Raw genomic sequence first — 19765 nt, forward strand, 5'->3', positions numbered from 1 at the left:
GAGAAATAAGGCTTTTCAAGTCTAGAGGTTTTTTGTTCAGCTATTATTGGTGAGCACTGATCTTTGTGATGTCACCACTTCAGGGAGAACATCATGAGACTACTGCCATCTTCATTCCCAACTTCCTCTTCTAATAAAAGGGTAACCTCTGTCTTATACTATCAATATATTCACTGTATATCCAGAAAATGCAGTTTAATGCTAGTTTCTTTGTTAAGTGGTGCTGACTCCTTGTTTATGAGAAAATGTTTTTGTTTATATGGAAAACAAAGACAGAGTCTCCATTCCCTCAGCCCACCTATCGGAAAACACACTCCAAATCAAAAGGGCACAGATTTAACACAGGCTAAAGGAAAAAATGTAAAGCAGCCCACTGCTAAAGCATTGCCAACACATCATAGGTTGTTGGTGAAACTGGTTCTTTGTGATGTCACTGCTGCTATAGAAACCATGAGTCAACACAGGTGAAGAGCCCATCTGGCAGTAGAAGAGCATGGAAAGCTGAGAGAGGAGGCAACATCGAGTCTGGCAGGGTCATCACAGCAGCTGAACTGATAAAAGAACACTCTACGGTCCTGGGTACGGTCCTATTATCAACCTGCAAAGATGTCTCAGGAAGTTGACTGGTTACACAGTCAGGCAGGTGTGTGTAAAGTAGACCTCTACAACCCTGATGAACAGAAGGACCAGGACCGGAAAGTGATCTGTTTTGTTGATGTCTCCAGCCTGAATGTAAAAGACAAAGATTCAAAAGCCAAGAAAGCTGCTAGCCAGTCCAGTAGCATCTCTGAACCTTCAAATGAACTTGACCTGGGGAATCTGGAGGAAAAAGAAGTCATTGTTATAAAGGACAATGAGAAGCATGATCATTCTAAAACTGAAGGAGCGGTATGTCTTTTCAAACAAGGCTCAACTGATGAACTCAGCATTGTGAGCTGGCTCAACAATGACCTTCAGAAATATGCAGTTGGATTCCAGCATGCACTGACCCCTTCAGATGCCCCTCAGAAATGCAAAGTTAGCGAAACCTTCAATGATCCATCGTTGTCCCAGAACAGTGACACATCTTTAAAGTCTACCGGTGCCCAAAAGGGAAAGAGAGATCCAGATGATGTTTCATACTATGTAAATAAGCTCTGTTCTTTGGTTGTTCAAATGGCACGAAAAGAGATCACAGAAAAATTGGAAGGCACTGCCAGTAAGTTTATACGTCAGGGGATTCATGGTTCAGCTGGTGAAGGGAAAAACAACAATTCCCGTGGTTCTGTGAGCAAAATCGCATCACAAATGGTGAATGAAGCCGTTGAAGCAAGCACACAGGACCCCCAGGGTAAACTACCATCCCCAAGACCATCTCAAGAAAAGACTACCAAGAAGGAAGATACTTCAGGTTCCAAGAGAACATCACTCTTCTATGGTGAGATGTCTAATCAAAATGGTTGTAAACAGGGAGGAAAGCCTGGAGATAAACAAATGTGTCAGCAAGCAAAACAGTCTGGGCAGGATGATTCTGGTACTTCTGTAAGCAAAGGGTTAATGGTTTATGCAAATCAGGTAGCTTCAGACATGATGTTCTCATTCATGAAGACCATGAAAGTCCAAAGAAAGGATGGTAAGACAACCCCAGCTTGTGTAGTTTTGAAGAAAGTAATCCTCAAACATACCAAAGATGTCATATCAGACTTGATAGACTCAACTATGAAAAATCTGCATAATGTCACAGGGGTGCTCATGACAGATTCTGATTTTGTTTCCACGGTGAAAAAGAATCTATTCAACCTAGGAAGCCAAAAGTCTACTGAAATTTTGGAAGCAATGGTGAAACGCCTGTTTAAAGCCCTAGCAGGGGATGATAAGCAGTCCAAGTCTCAAAGCCTAGCATACACATCACTTAAAACAGGCTCCCAAGAGAGCAAATCTCAAGGCATGCAATTTACAGCAATGAAAAGTGAAATGCATAATCAAGGGAAGGACAAAGACCGAGGAGCCAGTAAGTGTCAATCATCATCAAGCAAAGATTCGGAAAAGCATTGCTCAATGGATAAGTATGCAAAAGACCTCATTGTGACTGCATTAATGTTGATACAACAACATCTATTACAACAGACAAATGGTAAAGACTCAGCACGTGAATCGGGCGCCACTTCGTTTGGATATGTTTCTTGTGATTCTCATTTTGAAAAAGCTGGGAGCAGCCAAAGTTCCAAGTCCCTTTCAATGGCTACTGGACCAAGGCACTCAGGGGCAAAGAAAGACCACCAACAACTTGACTCCCAAAAGGGGGATATATCAAGTATCCTGTTATCAATCATCCAGAAGGTCTTACGTGAGGCTGGTTTCAATATAGATGACAATTCCAGTGAAACACACAGGAATTATAGAGATCCTGCCACCACTGACAGCAAGTCCAGCAAAAAGTCCTTATCTAAACAGCCCAGTTCAGCCATGGATCAGTTTGACAATATGGATCAGGTGAACAAGCAATTTATTGATCAGCTGGTGGAATCTGTGATGAAGTTATGTCTATTCATGGCCAAAAACAATAGCCCAGATTTAGCTATGGGTGACCTGTTGGATGAACAAAATACATTTGGTGCTACATCCTCAAAAACGCCAGCAGTACCCAGGAGAACTTCACAATCCAAGGGTAATGGAAAACAGCTATCAGGTTCATCATCTGGTTCTGAAGTGATAGTGAACAACCAGAATTCCAACAGCAGCTTATTGAACAAAGAACTCCAGGCTATCCTCCAGTGGATGGCTGCTTCCCACTTCAACGTGCCCAACCTGTCATTCATGAATGAAAATGAAGGGGATTTGAAGAAGCTTCCTCTGTTGGCTGAAAAAGCAGCCAAGAAGGGCTACAGCGTTGGGGATATTCTCCAAGAGGTAATGAAGTACTTTGAAAAACAACAGATGGCTGCTGCTGTGGGAAACATGCCTCGATGTGGGCTGATGGACTGGTTGCTTGCTAACCTGTAAGCAAGTGCCGACTCTTCCTCCCTCTCATGTTACTTTGACCCAGCCCATGCGTCCAAATCAAATCTTTGCTGGCGCAACAAATAAGAACATCACAACCCATTTGCAAGAGACAACACTGCACTGAATTCAACAGGTTGTTATACACTAGCTGGGCAAGATCATCAATAAAAAAAATTTAAAAAGGAAGACTATTTTATTAAGTACTTCAGCAGTATGTGAGATATACAAGGCACTAGTCAGAGCAATAAACCTGCTTCCCCACAGGTAGATATGAAAACTAGAGTAGGGTGAAGAGGAAATGAAAAGATAGAAGGCAAAGAGAAGCAGTAAGCGGGGAGGGAGGGGGGATCCATCAGGGAGGTCCGTTGTTAGAAGCCTTTCTAGAGTAGCTTGAAAAGGATAAGTGTTGTGATTTCTATCAAGGTGTTGTCTTTGGACACTGATTGGACATTTTATCTTTCATATCAACCTGTGACTAGTAGGCGTATGATAGACTGGAAACTCCGCCCTCATCTTAGGCAGAAAAGGAGCTTTCTGTGTCTTCTCCCTTTCAAAAGGCTACTAGCTCCTGCAAAAATAAGGGGAAAATGTCTCCACTTCTCTCCCACTCTCCCAGACTATTTTTAAAATTTTCCTTCCTTAACCCCAGTGTTTGCCTGTGCTGTTACTCAGAGGTCCCTCAAGCAGTAGCAGCATTAAATTAACATCATTTTTACCAATTTTACTGCTGTCCACTGTCTTCCAAACAGTAGTAGTGAAACTAACCATAGTCTTATTAATTTCGCTCTGGTACTGTTTATCAACGTGCATGTCTTCAAAACTTAAAGAGCTACAAATTTCATTATTTGAAAAAATGAAAGTTTAGATTCTGCGGAAGATGGTATAGATCCCTTCACAGTAAGCTGCTCACTTGCTCTGGTGAGTCTCTATTTCAAAGTTCTTACTTTTGTAGACGGCATTTATTGTAAAACACTGCAAAAATGGAGTTTTGAAACACATCTGAATATTGGGAGAATGGAGAGATGAGAGAATGCAGAAACTGATTCCTACAAATCTTTGACGATTTCCCAAGTAGGAAATAATGCAAAATAAGGATTAGTTCCTGCCTTGACTTTTAAAACTAGTTTATCAGATACTTTCTAAATACTGTTCCCTACCCTGACTACTGCCTTCAAAAATCCCTTCCACTGTGTTAAAGCCTTTTTTGTGTCCAATTTTAACATTTTCTTAGCACCAGAATTTCTTTTTTATTAGTTAATTATGCAATGGATATTATCTAGTAGGCATCCAATTGGAATAAACCTGGAATACATGCTTTGCTTCCATTTTTTTGAATATTGCATAGTTGATATTTAGGAATGAAATTAGCCTACACAATTTATATTGTCTATTATTATTTATACTGTGGCAATACCAAAAAATGCTGGCCACTTTGCAAATACGGAGGAAGAGATAGTCCCTACCCTTGAAAGACAAAGAAAGTGTGGGGGGCATAGGATATATATCATGCAAGCAAAACTATCAATGGGACAATAGGTACATGTCATATTAGTTAAAAGTTTTGTTTTCTAAATACTAAACACACTTAAATTCCCCTCCTCTCTGTACCATTCAACCTCCTTCTGATGGGATATATACCTCACACTTGCACTAAAAAGGGTTAACTGGAGCTAAAAAGTTCAATTAAGGTACCTGGAGGGTGGGCCAGGCCAAATTGAATATGAGGCTCAGCGGGGCAGAAGTTGGGTGGTGAGCATAAAGGAAGAAAGATGACAAGGAAGGTTACAGGGAGAGAGGAGACGAATTTTGCAGTTCCTCTCTGGTTGCTAGAAAGTAGAAGAAAGATCTAGAGAAGCAGACACCAGTATGCTCATGGTGTGGCTATGGGAAAGGGCCTGAAGACAGGCCAAGGTAGTAAGACGTCCAGGGAGGTAGAGAGGAGTTTGAGTGAGCAGAAATTAGTTATTTGCCACAGGTTCCTGGATCGCGACCTGAAGAAAAGGGAGGGTCTGGATTTCCCTACTTGTTCACTGGAAAAGATGGTACAGAAACACCCTGGTGCAAAGGGGAGGACGACTACTGAGTTTGGAGCTGGGCCTCCTAGGATGCATTGCTCTGCACCCTGCAGAGCCTGGGAAAGGGTGAAGAGTCTGCAGGGAGTGAGCCCAGACAGAGGAGAAGAGCTATATTGTCTTTCTTTGAGTTTATTGGACTCGGTTTACCCTGGAAGGGGTCAGATTAAACATGACATGGACAGAGGGCTGAGTCATGAGAAGAGGCAGACCACCACAGGGCCAAAGCAGCTGTTGGCAGAGGAGGAAGCCTACAATGCCACTTCCAGCCACAAGGGGGTGCACCAGCAGTTAAGTCCATACCTCTACACTCCTCAAGTTCCCTCTCACAAGTCCCCACGGTCATGTCCAGTACCCTTATGCCCTTTCTCTCCAAACAAACAAGCAATTCACTCCTAAGATAAATAGATTAAAAAACAGAGTCAAGATGATGAAATATCTTGTAAGTACTGTGAAAAAAATGGGACTTCTGGAAGGATTTAAATGAGGAAAGTGGTGGTGCTCACAAGAGACATTCCATATATAGCAGCAGATATGGACGTTTTAACTTTTTTCCCTCCTCCAACGGGCAGTGTACCTTTAAAAATTACCTTTTAAAATTATAGGAATCATATGTAAGTGCAAGCGCCATACAAAAGTTTTAGGAAAATGACAAGACAACCACTTACTGGACCCTGGTTTCATAACAAATTCCTTTATTAAAGCGATAGAATATTGATCATGTTCTCTTCTATCTGAGAGATATCAAACTGTATAATGGGGCAAAATCATTAACTTTATCACCTGAGAACCAAAGTAAACACTCTCTCCAGCCTAACAACCATAAGTTATCTCTGTAAATATGATTTTTACAACACTTAAACTCTTAACAGAGATTGAAAGGAGAGATGCTAAAGGAAAGTTGTCCTGGAACTTGAGATATTTTTCAATCCCATAAACCAGGATTTTAGGAAAAGTAAACGATATATTAACATTCATCTGAAAACTAATGTTAAATGAAATAGTTTTAAGAAAGTTGTCATTTAAAAGCTTTTCAAATCTGTATACCAAAGGGATACTTTCTTCCCAAACATTCAGAACTACCCTCTCCCTGCCCACCCCCCCAATAATTTCAAGTAAATTACACATTTGCTTTGGTTCTGACAAGTTATACCAGTATTACCATTAACTTGACGCTATACTTAAACTACTATTTGTCATTTGGAAAGAGATTAGAATAGCACTGTTTAGAGATGTTACATATGAGGAATAGTTAGCAAACATATTAATAAAGGTTGTTTAACTTTTTGATACATTTTTGTCCAAGACCTTTAAACCTACTTTAAAGAAAAAATATCTCCATTTAATTAACTCCCTTAATTCTCATCTTTACGTTGCAGTACAAGTTGCTTGTCTGAATTGCAGGGAAAGAGAAACAGCAATAGTAACAACATTTAATACAGCAAAAGCTCTTAGTTATACATTAAGCTGTATTTTCAAAATGTCTGCATACTTAAATGCAAAACAAGTGTAAAGTATACCCACTGCACATTTTCAAAGAGAAGTACAATCAGAGTGCAGTCAGAAGCATCTGGCCAGATGTGCTCACTAGGAAAGGACAGGACAGGTAAAAACATTGCAATGAGCTTCCTACAGTAACTCCTCATTTAACGTCATCCCATTTAATGTTGTTTCAATGTTATGTCCCTGCTCAATTAGGGAACATGCTCGTTTAAAATTCTGCAATGCTCCCTTAGAACGTCGTTTGGCTGCCTGCTTGTAAGGTTCTGTGAAAGAGCAGCGAATTTACAAGGGAGTATTGCACAAGTTCTGCTTCGCCATCTCCTCCTCCCTCCCAGTGCTTCCCCCGCCACCAAACAGCTGTTTAGTGGTGCTTTGGATTTTCTGGGAGGGAGGGGGAGGAGTAGGAAAGCGCAGCATCTATTCTCCTCCCCCTTCCTCCCAGAAAGTCCTAAGCTCCGCCAAACAGTTTGGGGGGGGACAGGGTGGGAAGGATGTGGCGTGCTCTGGATAGGAGGTGAAGTGGGGCATGGAGTGGAGCGCGGACAGAAAGAGGTGGGCCTGGAGCATTTCTGACAAAGTCCAAGCCTGCCCTTCTCCGGGGAAGCTGCTGCTGATGCAGCGAAGGTGTTTCCTAGCGTCCTTGCCTGCAGTGGGCTGGGTACTTCCCAAGTACAGTACTGTACAGTATATAATGCCTTTTGCCTGCCCCCAAAATATTTCCTTGGAACCTAACCTTCCACATTTACATTAACTCTTATGGGAAAATTGGATTCGTTTAACATTGTTTCACTTAAAGTTGCATTTTTCAGGAACATAACTACAACGTTAAGTGAGGAGTTACTGTACTTAGTGACCACTTCAAACCACTTGCCTTTCAGTGATTTATTAGATTAGCTATTTTACACACAAGTCAGACACACAGTCATCTGAAAGCACATCATGGCTGCTGGGCACAGCACCAACAATATCTTTACAGCTTACATGTGGGCCAATCCCTAACAGGACCAGAAAGGAAGCAGAGATGAAAACTCAGGTCTTGAATTTGGAACAACATCCAAACAAACTCCTAGCAAGAGTCACCAAACACAAGCAAGCAGAAATAAAACCAGTTAAATTGCCATTCTGAGTTTCCAGGGGGCAGAGACACACAAAGGATTTATGCTATGCCAGTCAGAGGGAGAGAAGGAGAGGAGCCATCACTGAATGTAGATAGTGATGAGAAATATGACTAATATGTGTAACTAGATGGGAATTTTCAAGAAACACTGTTTGCATCAGAAACCATTTTATTTCCTTCATCTGCCTAGAACAGTTCAGGAGTTATAGTCCAAAGATACCAATTTATTAGGGGAAGTGTGGAATACGCTTCTCCAGTTGTTACATAGCATTGTGGACACGAGTCCAGAGTGAAGCAAAAAGTCTCCCCCATCTCTTCCAAATTCTCCTTCCAGCAAGCAGCTCAGGTAGGTGGCAACATCTTGGTTGGAGGGGGTCCTGGTGATTCACTTCTTGATGACATCCTGCATGGCACTTTCTGCGATGTTCCTCACCACGGCATCCGGGCATGTCAGAAGGCAAGAGTGATCACTGCAATGTCGCACAGATCACCCATACGAGGGATGTTGCTGCTGCCCTACCTGTGTGAGATGTACACCAGTTCATTGCTGGCTCTCTGGGGAAGAAACATCCACTTCTTCACTAGCTGCCTGATGGTGTTGCTGCATTGGTCAGAGGTACCTTCACCATGGCAGATCCTCTCAAGATGAATGAGATACGGGGGATCAGGAAGGTGTTCAAGGCATTGATCGTCTGCCATGGTGTCAGTAGGGAGGAGTCGATCCTGGCCACATCTCACAGGATCTCAGCGATGGTATCCTCAGGTGTCTGCTGGACGCGCAACTCGTGGGCATGCCGAGATGTTGGTATTCTGAGGCTGGAATTGGTCCAGTGTCTTAAACCTTGAAGATGATGGTCCCAGTGACAGTCATCTCCTATGGTTCCTATTTGCCAGTAAAATGGGAGAAGTACTCTGGAAAAAAGCCATCAATTAAATCCCCTTGGAAAACCAAAGGGTTTCAGATACTGGTCTAAGAGAAACCTCCATAAGAATATGTCGAGGGTGCTCTTCATGCAGCTTCTTTGTCCTGGTCTTGAAGCCCTGGCAAACTAAGCATCTGTCTTACATGGCCATCATCCAAGCACTTTAGACAGCAGGAATGAGGATCACTGCCAGGCATCAGCTTTCAGCAACCACAACAAGGCTTGAAACCTGGGGACGCTGGCATGGGATCCCTCGGTACAGGGCAACAGCCTGAAGCCTGCCTTACTCAGAAAAATTAACAGAAAGCTTCTAACAAAAAGGAAAATAAGAAAAATGTGCAATGAACAAAAACAGAACCACTGGGAAGAATAAGTATGTATCCATAACTCTGTTCTCAAAGAACAAGGCGGTAAACATAGACTGCTCGGAGTACAAATGGTAAGAAGGAACTGAAGGAATGGAAGGGTGTCACCATCCTTTACCATCCATTTGGAATACAAAGAGTCTTGGTGTGGGTGGGACTGCCTCTATAGCAACTGCTAGGGAAAACTTTCTGGCACAAGTCATGTAAATACCTCCAGTGTAATGGACATATGCAAGCACTCAAAGAAAGTATATTGTATTGCACAACACATGTGACAAATTGGGTTGGAAAAACAGCAAAATAAAAGGAAAAATACTGCAGTATCTGCTGTATGATACAAAATACTTAACAGAAGTACAAAATGGGTTATTGATACACAAGAATTTTTTAGTTCTGGGCATCTCAGAATCTGGAAGAATACTGACAAAATGGAAAGAGTTCGGAAAAGAGCAAATTATTGGAAGGCTGAAAGAAATGATTTATGAGGAAAGATTAAAAGCACTAAATATGTATCTCTTGGCTACACTAGACATAAGAGGAACGTGTTGTATGCATTGTAGTTGTGTCTCTAATATACTGGGACTGACATGGCAACAAGGTGGGTGAGATAATATATTTTTTTAAATCAGACCAACTTCTGTTGGTGAAAAAAAAAGCTTTTAGACCTGAAGAAGAGCTTTGTGTGGCTCAAAAGTTTGTCTTTCTAACCAACAGAAGTTGGTCCAATAAAAGATATTACAGAGACAAGATGGGCGAGTTAATCAGAGGAACAGAACAGTTTAAGTGTAAGAGTGTCAACATCAACAAATGGAGAAGAATTATTTAGTGTGATACAGTGCGGACTGGAAGGGATGTATTTTAAGAACCGTCCTAGTTTACAGTTTTTGGTTGTACTGTAACTCGAATTAATTGGTTCCAGCTAACTCAAATTAGCATTATAAATGCTAATCTAGACACTCACAAAATATTTGTTTTTGGTTAACCTGAGTTACATCACAAACAAAATTGCAGTCTAGACAAATGGTGGAAATAACTGGATAAAATTAATAAAGGAAAACTCTAGTAAGATAACTAACTCCCTGACAGTGGCAGGTATTAGAATATGAAGTATGTATCCTAAGTTAAGTGGTATAAGCCACAGCATTTGAGACATTTAAAATGATCACTGAAGAGAGTACTACAATCAATAAGGAACAATCATGCATTGACAAAGTATTGAAGGCTATGTGCTGTTCAGAAAAGACAGGAAGAAAGGCAAAGGTGGGGGAGTAGCCTTGTACATCAATGATGAAATTAAATGTAGCGAAATAAGATGCGATGGAATGGATAAGACGGAGTCCGTCTGGGCAAAAATCACTCTGGGTAAAAAAGCAACTAGAGCTTCCCCTGAGATAGTGCTTGGGGTGTGCTACAGACCGCCGGGATCGGATTGGGATATGGATAGAGACCTCTTTAATGTCTTTAAAGAAGTAAACACAAAGGGGAAATGTGTGATTATGGGGGACTTCAACTTCCCGGATATAGACTGGAGGACGAGTACTTGCACGAATAATAGGGGTCAGATTTTTCTGGATGTGATAGCGGATGGATTTCTTCATCAAGTAGTTGAAGCACCTACGAGAGGGGATGCCATTTTAGACTTGGTGTTGGTGAGCAGTGAGGACCTCGTAGAAGAAATGGTGGTAGGGGACAACCTTGGTTCGAGTGATCATGAGCTGATTCAGTTCAAACTAGATGGAAGGATAAACAATGTAGATCTGCGATTAGGGTTTTTGACTTCTCGAGGGCTAATTTTAAAGAGTTAAGGAAATTAGTTAGGGAAGTGGATTGGACGGAGGAATTAGTGGATTTAAATGTGGAGGAGGCCTGGAATTACTTTAAGTCACAGCTGCGGAGACTGTCGGAAGCCTGCATCCCGAGAAAGGGGAAAAGAACCATGGGCAGGAGTTGCAGGCCAAACTGGATGAGCAAGCAACTCAGAGAGGGGATTAGACAAAAGCAGAAAGCTTACAGGGAGTGGAAGGAAGGCAGGATCAGTAAAGAAAGCTACCTTGCTGAGGTCAGAACATGTAGGGATAAAGTGAGGAAGGCTAAAAGCCGCATTGAACTGGAACTTGCAAAGGGAATCAAAACCAATAGTAAAAGGTTCTACAGCCACATAAATAAGAAGAAAACAAAGAAAGAAGAAGTGGGGCCGCTATACACTGAGGATGGAATGGAGGTTAAGGATAACCTAGGCATGGCCCAACATCTAAACAAGTACTTTGCCTCGGTTTTTAATAAGACTAGTGAGGAACCTTGCGATGATGGAGGGATGATAAACGGGAATGTGGATATGGAAGTGGATATTACTGCAACTGAGGTGGAGGCCGTACTTGAACAGCTCGATGGGTCGAAGTCGGAGGGCCCGGACAATCTCCACCCGAGGATATTAAAGGAACTGGCGCGTGAAATTGCGAGCCCGTTAGCGAGAATTTTTAAGCAATCGATAATCTCAGGTGTTGTGCCGTATGACTGGAGGATTGCTAATGTAGTTCCTATTTTTAAGAAAGGGAAAAAGAGTGATCCGGGTAATTATAGGCCTGTTAGCTTGACGTCTGTAGTATGTAAGGTCTTGGAAAAAATTTTAAGGGAGAAAGTAGTTAAGGACATAGAGGTCAATGGTAATTGGGACGAATTGCAACACGGATTTACTAAAGGTAGATCGTGCCAAACCAATCTGATCTCCTTCTTTGAGAAGGTGACGGATTACTTAGATAAAGGAAATGCGGTAGATATAATTTACCTAGATTTCAGTAAGGCGTTCGACACGGTTCCGCACGGGGAGCTGTTAGTTAAATTGGAAAAGCTGGGAGTGAATATGAAAGTTGTAAGGTGGATAAGGAACTGGTTGAAGGGGAGACTCCAGAGGGTCGTACTGAAAGGTGAACTGTCGGACTGGAAGGAGGTCACCAGTGGAGTCCCTCAAGGATCGGTTTTGGGACCGATCTTATTTAACCTTTTTATTACTGACCTTGGCACAAAGAGCGGGAATGTGCTAATAAAGTTCGCGGATGACACGAAGCTGGGGGGTATTGCCAACACGGAGAAGGACAGGGATACTATTCAAGAAGATGTGAACCACCTTGTAAACTGGAGTAATAGAAATAGGATGAAATACAATAGTGAAAAGTGCAAGGTCATGCATTTAGGAATTAATAATAAGAATTTTGGATATACGTTGGGGGCGCATCAGTTGGAAGCGACGGAGGAGGAGAAGGACCTTGGGGTACTGGTTGATAGCAGGATGACTATGAGTCGCCAATGTGATACGGCTGTTAAAAAAGCAAATGCGATTTTGGGATGCATCAGGCGGGGTATTTCCTGCAAGGATAAGGAGGTGTTAGTACCGTTGTATACGGCGTTGGTGAGACCCCATCTGGAATACTGTGTGCAGTTCTGGTGTCCCATGTTCAAGAAGGATGAATTCAAACTGGAACAGGTTCAGAGACGGTCTACGAGGATGATCCGAGGAATGGAAAAACTGCCTTATGAAACGAGACTCAAAGAGCTTGGCTTGTTTAGCCTGGCCAAAAGAAGGCTGAGGGGGGATATGCTCGCCCTATATAAATATATCAAGGGGGTTAACGTTAGGGAGGGAGAGGAATTATTTAAGTTTAGTACTAATGTAGCCACGAGGACGAATGGGTATAAACTGGATATTAGGAAGTTTAGACTTGAAATTAGACGAAGGTTTCTGACCATTAGGGGAGTGAAGTTCTGGAATAGCCTTCCGAGGGAAGTAGTAGGGGCAAAAGACTTTCCTGGCTTTAAGACAAAGCTTGATAAGTATATGGAGGGGATGTTATGATAGGATCGTTAATTTGGGCAATTGATCTTGAATTACCACCAGACAGGTCTGCTCAATGGTCTGCGGGGAGATGTTGCATGCGATGGGTACTGAGTTGCTGCGGAGAACTCCTTCTTGGGTGCTGGCTGGTGACTCTTGCCCACATGCTCAGGGTTTAGCTGATCGCCATATTTGGGGTCGGGAAGGAATTTTCCTCCAGGGCGGATTGGCAGGTGCCCTGGAGGTTTTTCGCCTTCCCCTGCAGCGTGGGGCACGGGTCGCTTGCTGGTGGTGTCTCTGCAGCTTGAGGTCTTCAAACCATTTTTGAGGATTTCAATAACTCGGTCCTGGGATAGGGGTTGTATAAAATTGGATGGGTGGGGTTCTGTGGCCTGCCTTGTGCAGGAGGTCAGACTAGATGATCAGATTGGTCCCTTCTGACCTATGAGTCTATGAGTCTATAACTAGATAATTGAACAGAACTAGATAACAAAACAGATAGGTTTTGACTATCTGAGATTGCTGTGATTTACTACACCAAAAATATAACTTCACCAAGGGTCACATAATCTTTCTTAGGCTATGGCTACATAGCAGCTGGGAGATGTAATTCCCAGCTTGGGTTAACATACATGTGCTAGCTCTTCTTGAACTTGTATGCTAAAAATAGCAGTGTGACCACAATGGCCATGGCAGTAGCTTCAACTAGCCACCTGAGTACAAACCTGTCTGATGTTCTAGATACGTACTTGAATGGCTAACCTGGGGTGGGGCTGGGGATGAGGAATTTGGGGTGTAGGAGGGTGTGCTGGGCTGGGACTAAGGGGTTCGGAAGGTGGGAGGGGGATCAGGGCTAGGGCAGGAGTGTGGGAAGGGATGCAGGTTCTGGCTGCAGGTGCAGGCTTTGGGGTGGGGCTGAGAGGTTTGGGGTGTAGAAGGTGCTCTGGGCTGGGATTGAGGGGTTTGAAGAACGGGAGGGGGATCAGGGCTGGGGCAGGGGGTTGGGGTGTGGTGCTTACCTCAAGCAGCTCCCGGAAGCAGTGGCATGTCCTTTCTCCAGCTCCTAGGCAGAGGCATAGCCAGGTAGCTCTACGCACTGCCCCCTCCGTAGGCACCGCCCCTGCAGCTCCCATTGGAGAGCATAGGAGCCGGGGCAGGGCCATGCTGTGGCTTCCGGGAGCCGCGTGGTGCAGCCCCTGACTCAGCGCCCCGGCTGGATGGGGATCGAGCTGTGTAGTGTGGCTTGTGGGCCAGCTTAAAACAGCTCACAGGCCGGATCCAACCCGCAGGCCGTAGTTTGCCCAACCCTGGGCTAACCCAAGCTGTCACCTGTGGTGCCATGGCCAAACTTCTGTTTTTAACATACTAGTTTGCACAGAGCTAGCACATATATGTCTAGCTGATCAGAGAATCACATCTCCCAGCTGCCGTGTAGACATACTCTTAGGCTTTTCAGGACACCAGAACTTGATGAGCCAGACATTTCTGAAAAAACTAGGGAAGATACAGCAGTTCACTGTAACTGGGTTCACTGTTGCTATGGTCACTAAGAAACCAAATGATCTAACTCCCAATGTTCTTATGTCATAAAGCCAAATCTAACAGGAACTGGGCTCCCTGCTGGTAGTCTAATGAAGTCAGTCTCGATAATCATCATCTTCTCTATGATGGAGGGAACAGATTACTTTCCTGCCTCTTACTGCTGCTTTGTATTGTATCGTAGGGTGGCATGGGTGAAGGCTGAGTAGCAAAATTCTCTAACATGGTGAAGATGAAGAGCCACAATAGCTTCAGCAATTCTACAACAAATTTAGCTTCATGCTGGGCATGTCAACTGAGAAGAAGATAAGTGGAAGTTGCTGCATCACAGCCAGCATCATGTGCTATTTTGTCTCCACATTTGTAGTCCTGCAGTGGTAATAGGAGCTGGGATACTTTCTCACAGCCTGTTACATTATTCATTTTGCTCACTCTGGCATCACTCAAAATGCTACAGTATTTATTATCTTATGTCACTGAGAAATTGTTAGGACTTGAGGATTGAGATCTAAGGATGTGACAAAGGGTTTTTACAGTTGCAGTCTATATAATACATGGGCTGACATATCCATACACCTTTGGGCACTGTAAGAAAGAGTTTTAAAAAATTGTGAGAATATTTTATCTTGTAAAAACAAACAAATGAAAGTCTGAAGGATGCCACCAACATGCTGTTGCCTGTATGGAGGGAGACAGTATTGAGTCATAGGCCTCTAACAGAAAAGGCCAAGACTTCCGTTTGTGCAAGATTTTAATGTGGGAACAGGGGCAGCTAATAAACAGTCTTGTTTTTCTGCAGAAAGAAACAGAATGGTGTACAAGGGAGGAAGGAGAGAAGAAAAAGGACCAAGTAGCCACTGTGCCAACTGGAGAGTACTACAGTGGGCAGCAGCAGGAGGGGCAGAACCAAGCAAGTGATGCTTCATGGTCTATGGCCTTCAAGGAGAGTCAGCAACAAGAGTCTCAGGATTACTCAGCCCTTCTTCTCCACAAGGACAGCCACCAACACAGTGCATCTCAGGCTGTGCCCAAAGAGGGGGGGGCGGGGGAGAGAAAAGAAAGAAAGAAAGAGGACCAGGCTTGTACTGTGTCTTCAGAGGAAGAAGAGGACCTTAAGCAGTGGCAGGCAATTCCAGCTACCATCACACCCTACAGGAGTGAGGTAACAGATCCTCAAACATTTTTGCTGCTGTACTCTATCGGGAGCACTGCCGAGCAGTTGGAGGATGAAGTCTGTCAGAGGTGGAGAGGTATAGTTTTTACATATTCAATAAAAAAGGGAATAGTGGATTTAGTGGATGAAATTAATGTAGTAAATGGAATATATTTGGATTTTATACAGTTAAACAATCATGAATTTGATATTCTCTCCTGAATTCATACTCAGAAAATTATGAACATTAGTTTGCAACAGACAGTAAAAATGGTGGAATTTGGTACTGTACACTCAAAAGCATCAAATTACAGAGATATAAATAGCTAAATAGCTCTGATGAGACAGCTAAATTCTGTACTCAGTATTGAGAAGATATTGACAAACTAGAAGGATTTCGGAAAAGAGCAACAGCAATGAATAAAGGATTAAAGGGAGAGGTTTATGAGGAAAGATTTAAAAAATTAAATGTATATAATTTGGCTAAATGATTAAAAAGGACAAATAATAAGGATATAGATTTTCTTGCATAAATATAACTAAAAGAAATTAGATAATATTAAAAGAGAAAATGAGGTCACAAACACTTCCTGCTAGTTAAATGATCTTGCAAGGGAAATATGGGAAGCCACATAAACTGAGAGATTAAAAATTTTCCTGGACAAAGCCCTGGAAAATATTCGGAGGGATCAATTCTATTTTGACAGAAAAATGGACCAGATCACATCATCTCCACCTCTAACATTTGTTTCTATGACTTTTCAGTAGTCTGAGAACAGGTATCTAGAGAATAAGATAATTTAGTTTAATGTCCCAGTCACTGTTGCTCCTTCCTTTTAATACGTATTAATTTTATTTTGCCAGATTAAAATATAGAGTGCAGACAGTGGAATTGCATTGTTAGGGCCAAAGAAATTTCTCTGAGATGTTATTTTTGAGGTTTTTGATAAGGCACTCTGTCCACTCAGAGTACGCCTTCACTGATGAAAGCAGGAGGGAAGGGGGGGAGGGAGTGTGTTCTTAACTAAGGTTAGCTAATCAGCCAACTCAGGTTTAAAACAGCAGTGAAGACATGGAAACTCTGCTTTTAACTTGGGTTAGCAACTCAAGTTATATCCCAGGCTCCCATATAGGTATTAATTCAAGCTACTAACTTGAGTTAAAAGCGGAGTCACCGTATCGTCACTACTACTGTAACCCGGGTTAGCTAACCTGAGATGGTTAAGAACATACTCGCCCCCCACAAAGTGAAGACATAACCTAAGAATCAGGTTTTACTGCGATGTCTTGTTCTGTGTATCATCATCATCACTTATTGGTGTTTGTGTTTCCCCAGGCACAAACCAGGAAGAAGATAGGAATAAAGAACTTGACCAAGAAAGCTTTCCAAGAATGGATGACATCAGCTCTGTGGATGGAGAACTGAGACACGGAATACTCAAGGAAATGCGGGGGATCAAATTATTCAAGTTGAGAGGTTCCTAAGCATGTGCTATAACTCCCAGCATGAGCAACACCAAGAAGAGGTCAGTTCGAGCCACACAGGAATATCCCCATCACCATTCAAGGAAGGATGCTCTGAGGGCGGGCATAAATGAGGGGTACATCCCTCCTAAGGAACAGGAAAATCACCCATGCTCTCCAACATCAGTCTAATTGATTCAAGAGAGGAAGCTTGCTGCACTTTCCCGCCATCTAACTTCCTTTCCGGTCTGTCAGAGCAACCCAAACAGTAGACTGCAACAAACAAGCAAAACAAACACCATATCATCGGAGCCATTTCTGGATAAGTGACAGAAGCAAAAGTAGAAACACTGAGGAGAGAGCATATGGTGCACTCCCAAATCCAGTCCTCACACAAGATGAATAAAGAGGATTCAGATTAATTTGGCCTTTATCTCAACAAGTTCAGATAAACATGCACTAGGGCCTGCTTCTGAAGACCATATGCTCAGTGTTTTGTATATGCATGCTTTTTGTATTTGCTATATTTTGTTTATTTTAATGAATAGCTGTCTCGCCACACGGTCTATGAAGAAGCAAGTATGCCTACCAGCAAGGACACAGCACTACAAACCCATTCACTAGGGTCCAAAATCAGCAAAACTTAAGCACATGTATAACTTTACACACAAATAATCCCACTGACTTCAGTGGGACTACTCATGGGTTAAAGTTAATCACTTGTTTAACTAGGACCTAGAGCAGCAATCATCTCGGTGGTGGAAAATTGTGATAAGCGAGGCTTGCTATGCACATCTCTTCAAATGCCACCACAGGAATGGGTTTGTATTGGCAGATATCACTTAGTGTTATGTATATCCCTTCACCATCCATAATGCCTTAGACTTGTCATCCATGAGGCTGTCACAGCATTAGGCACACCAAGTGCATTTGGTGAATGAGAGTAAATATCACTTTATGATAGAAATTTATAACATCACAGTAGTATTATGACATTGGCTTTTCCAACACACACAGATGTCCTTTGTGATTCAGGTGGCATCTGCAAATGCACCTTTTTACATTTTGACAGTATATGACAAACGCAGCGAGAAATCACTGAGTGCTATTATACCTTGCACACGTTTTCTTTAGATTGCTACCGCTTCTGCAAATGCAGCCTGCATCACAAAGTGCATTTATGTGACTTGTGTTGTTCCGTATGAGATTATAAATCCCACATAATGTAATTCACTATTATTCAGCAAACACACAGTGTGTGTGTGCGTACATGTTGCTGCTGCAGGCATCAGAGATATGTACCTTGTGATCAGGTGAAAGGAGAGTGCTCATTTTCTGTTGCCAGTATGTTTCATTGCAGCTCCCAGGCCATTCCACATAGTTTAAGAGGCTCTGTCGGGACTGTGCAGTTATCACACAATATATCATTCAGCAAACATGTCACTACTTATGTGGGCATTGCTGTTGCTTCCTGCAGCAGTGTGCCATCTTGTATAAGTGATGATGACATTGTTTCAGACTTGCACAATAAAAATTTTGGCTTTTTTAGAATAGGAAAAAAAGTATGTCAGAAAATTGTTCATCATTTCATCCTCCTCCTCTACAAATGAAGTGTGTATCACTGTGAATGAATGTTTAAGACTACACACACCATATGAACCCTGTAAACAACAAATGCATGTATTTCTGGATGTACATTCATGAAAATAAATTGACTATTACCTTCTATTCAGATGATAGTCATAGGCAGGTATTACATAAAAGTGAATAAAAGTATATTCTGGGTGTGCTGCAGTCTTTCCCCTACCAAAAGCTTTACCCTTTCTAAACATTTAATTTCATAACACATTGTACTAATAAGAAGATATTGCATAACTGTGGCCAATTTAACTGGCACTTTGTCTTTATGTACTCTGCACAAAGTACCTTCCCTCAGGAGCACTTATAAAACACATGAAAAAGCAGACTGATCAAGCCATCAGTAGTATGAGATGAGGGATACCCCATCACAAGGAAGACCCTTGCCAGAATCTCCGCTAGCAGCTACGGCAGCGGCCTCAGCCAACTCCATCTCAGTGGGAGCAGGTGCATCCATGGCATGGTCTTCCTCCCCAGCCACATCATGAACAGGAGATTCTCACCCAAAATCAGAAGCAACCTATTCTTCCAAAAACCCAACAGAAGAAGGAGATTTGTCAGCACAGTCTCAAGGAAAAATGGCTGACCATTGACAGAAACATTCAAATAATCCAGAAATGCCTCTGACTGGTCCTCTCTGTGTACACTTGCCCACTGCCTGATATCTTCAGCCAGCAATTTCTGTTTCCTCTCTATTTGCCGCCTGAAATTGGAAGTCACCTGAAGTCTGCACTTCAAGTTGTGCTGCGACCTTGCAAAATAGCTATTCAGAGATATGCTATGTAATATGATCACTCCACATACACATCAAATTACGGTCCCAGAAGTTGATGGAAACGTCATCAACTAGAAAATATCTAGCCTCAATCCTCCTCTTGACTGCTGATCAGTATGTGTCTGCTGTATGAAACTGAGTGACAAACAAGTATACTAGTTAGCCACACGAAGAATTTCTTTCAGTCTCCCTTAATAACTTCCTATCTAAGTAACCTTCCTACTCCCATACTGTTCTTAGACAAAGACTGTATATATACACAGGGTGGTAGGAATGGAACTCCTCAGCAATGATAAAATGAATATGTTCATATGTAAACAAGCATATGTATAGTCATATTGAATCTATTCATGCACACTGGTATTCATTTCAAATAACACTGTTCCCTTTCAGAACTTTATATAT

At 42.4% G+C, this 19765-nt stretch overlaps 3 protein-coding genes across 6 annotated transcripts in view; 2 read left to right on the forward strand and 1 right to left on the reverse strand.

The window, feature by feature from the left end:
- The window catches only part of PHC3 (polyhomeotic homolog 3), an 89983-nt gene that overhangs the window by 40994 nt on the left and 29224 nt on the right, over nt 1-19765 (reverse strand). The gene's annotated exons all lie outside the window — the stretch shown is intronic.
- AKAP4 (A-kinase anchoring protein 4) lies at nt 607-3015 on the forward strand. Its single transcript, XM_050965887.1, has one exon. It carries the CDS (start codon nt 607-609, stop codon nt 2980-2982), a length of 2376 nt encoding a protein of 791 aa, XP_050821844.1. The 3' UTR covers nt 2983-3015.
- LOC127057263 (uncharacterized) lies at nt 14646-17593 on the forward strand. Its single transcript, XM_050966170.1, has 2 exons — nt 14646-15580; nt 16820-17593. The coding sequence occupies exons 1-2, from the start codon at nt 15085-15087 to the stop codon at nt 16966-16968; spliced, it is 645 nt and encodes a 214-aa protein (XP_050822127.1). The 5' UTR covers nt 14646-15084; the 3' UTR covers nt 16969-17593.

The sequence above is a fragment of the Gopherus flavomarginatus genome, chromosome 8, assembly GCF_025201925.1.
Source record: "Gopherus flavomarginatus isolate rGopFla2 chromosome 8, rGopFla2.mat.asm, whole genome shotgun sequence".
In the NCBI taxonomy this organism is placed as follows: Eukaryota; Metazoa; Chordata; order Testudines; family Testudinidae; genus Gopherus; species Gopherus flavomarginatus.

What these genes read in the sequence shown, in the direction of transcription:
- AKAP4 (XM_050965887.1), top strand. Translation starts at nt 607, where the DNA reads ATGTCTCAGGAAGTTGACTGGTTACACAGTCAGGCAGGTGTGTGTAAA.
- LOC127057263 (XM_050966170.1), top strand. Translation starts at nt 15,085, where the DNA reads ATGTGGGAACAGGGGCAGCTAATAAACAGTCTTGTTTTTCTGCAGAAA. An exon ending in AGTCTGTCAGAGGTGGAGAG is followed by an intron (nt 15,581 to 16,819) that starts GTATAGTTTTTA and finishes GTGTTTCCCCAG; the next exon opens with GCACAAACCAGGAAGAAGAT.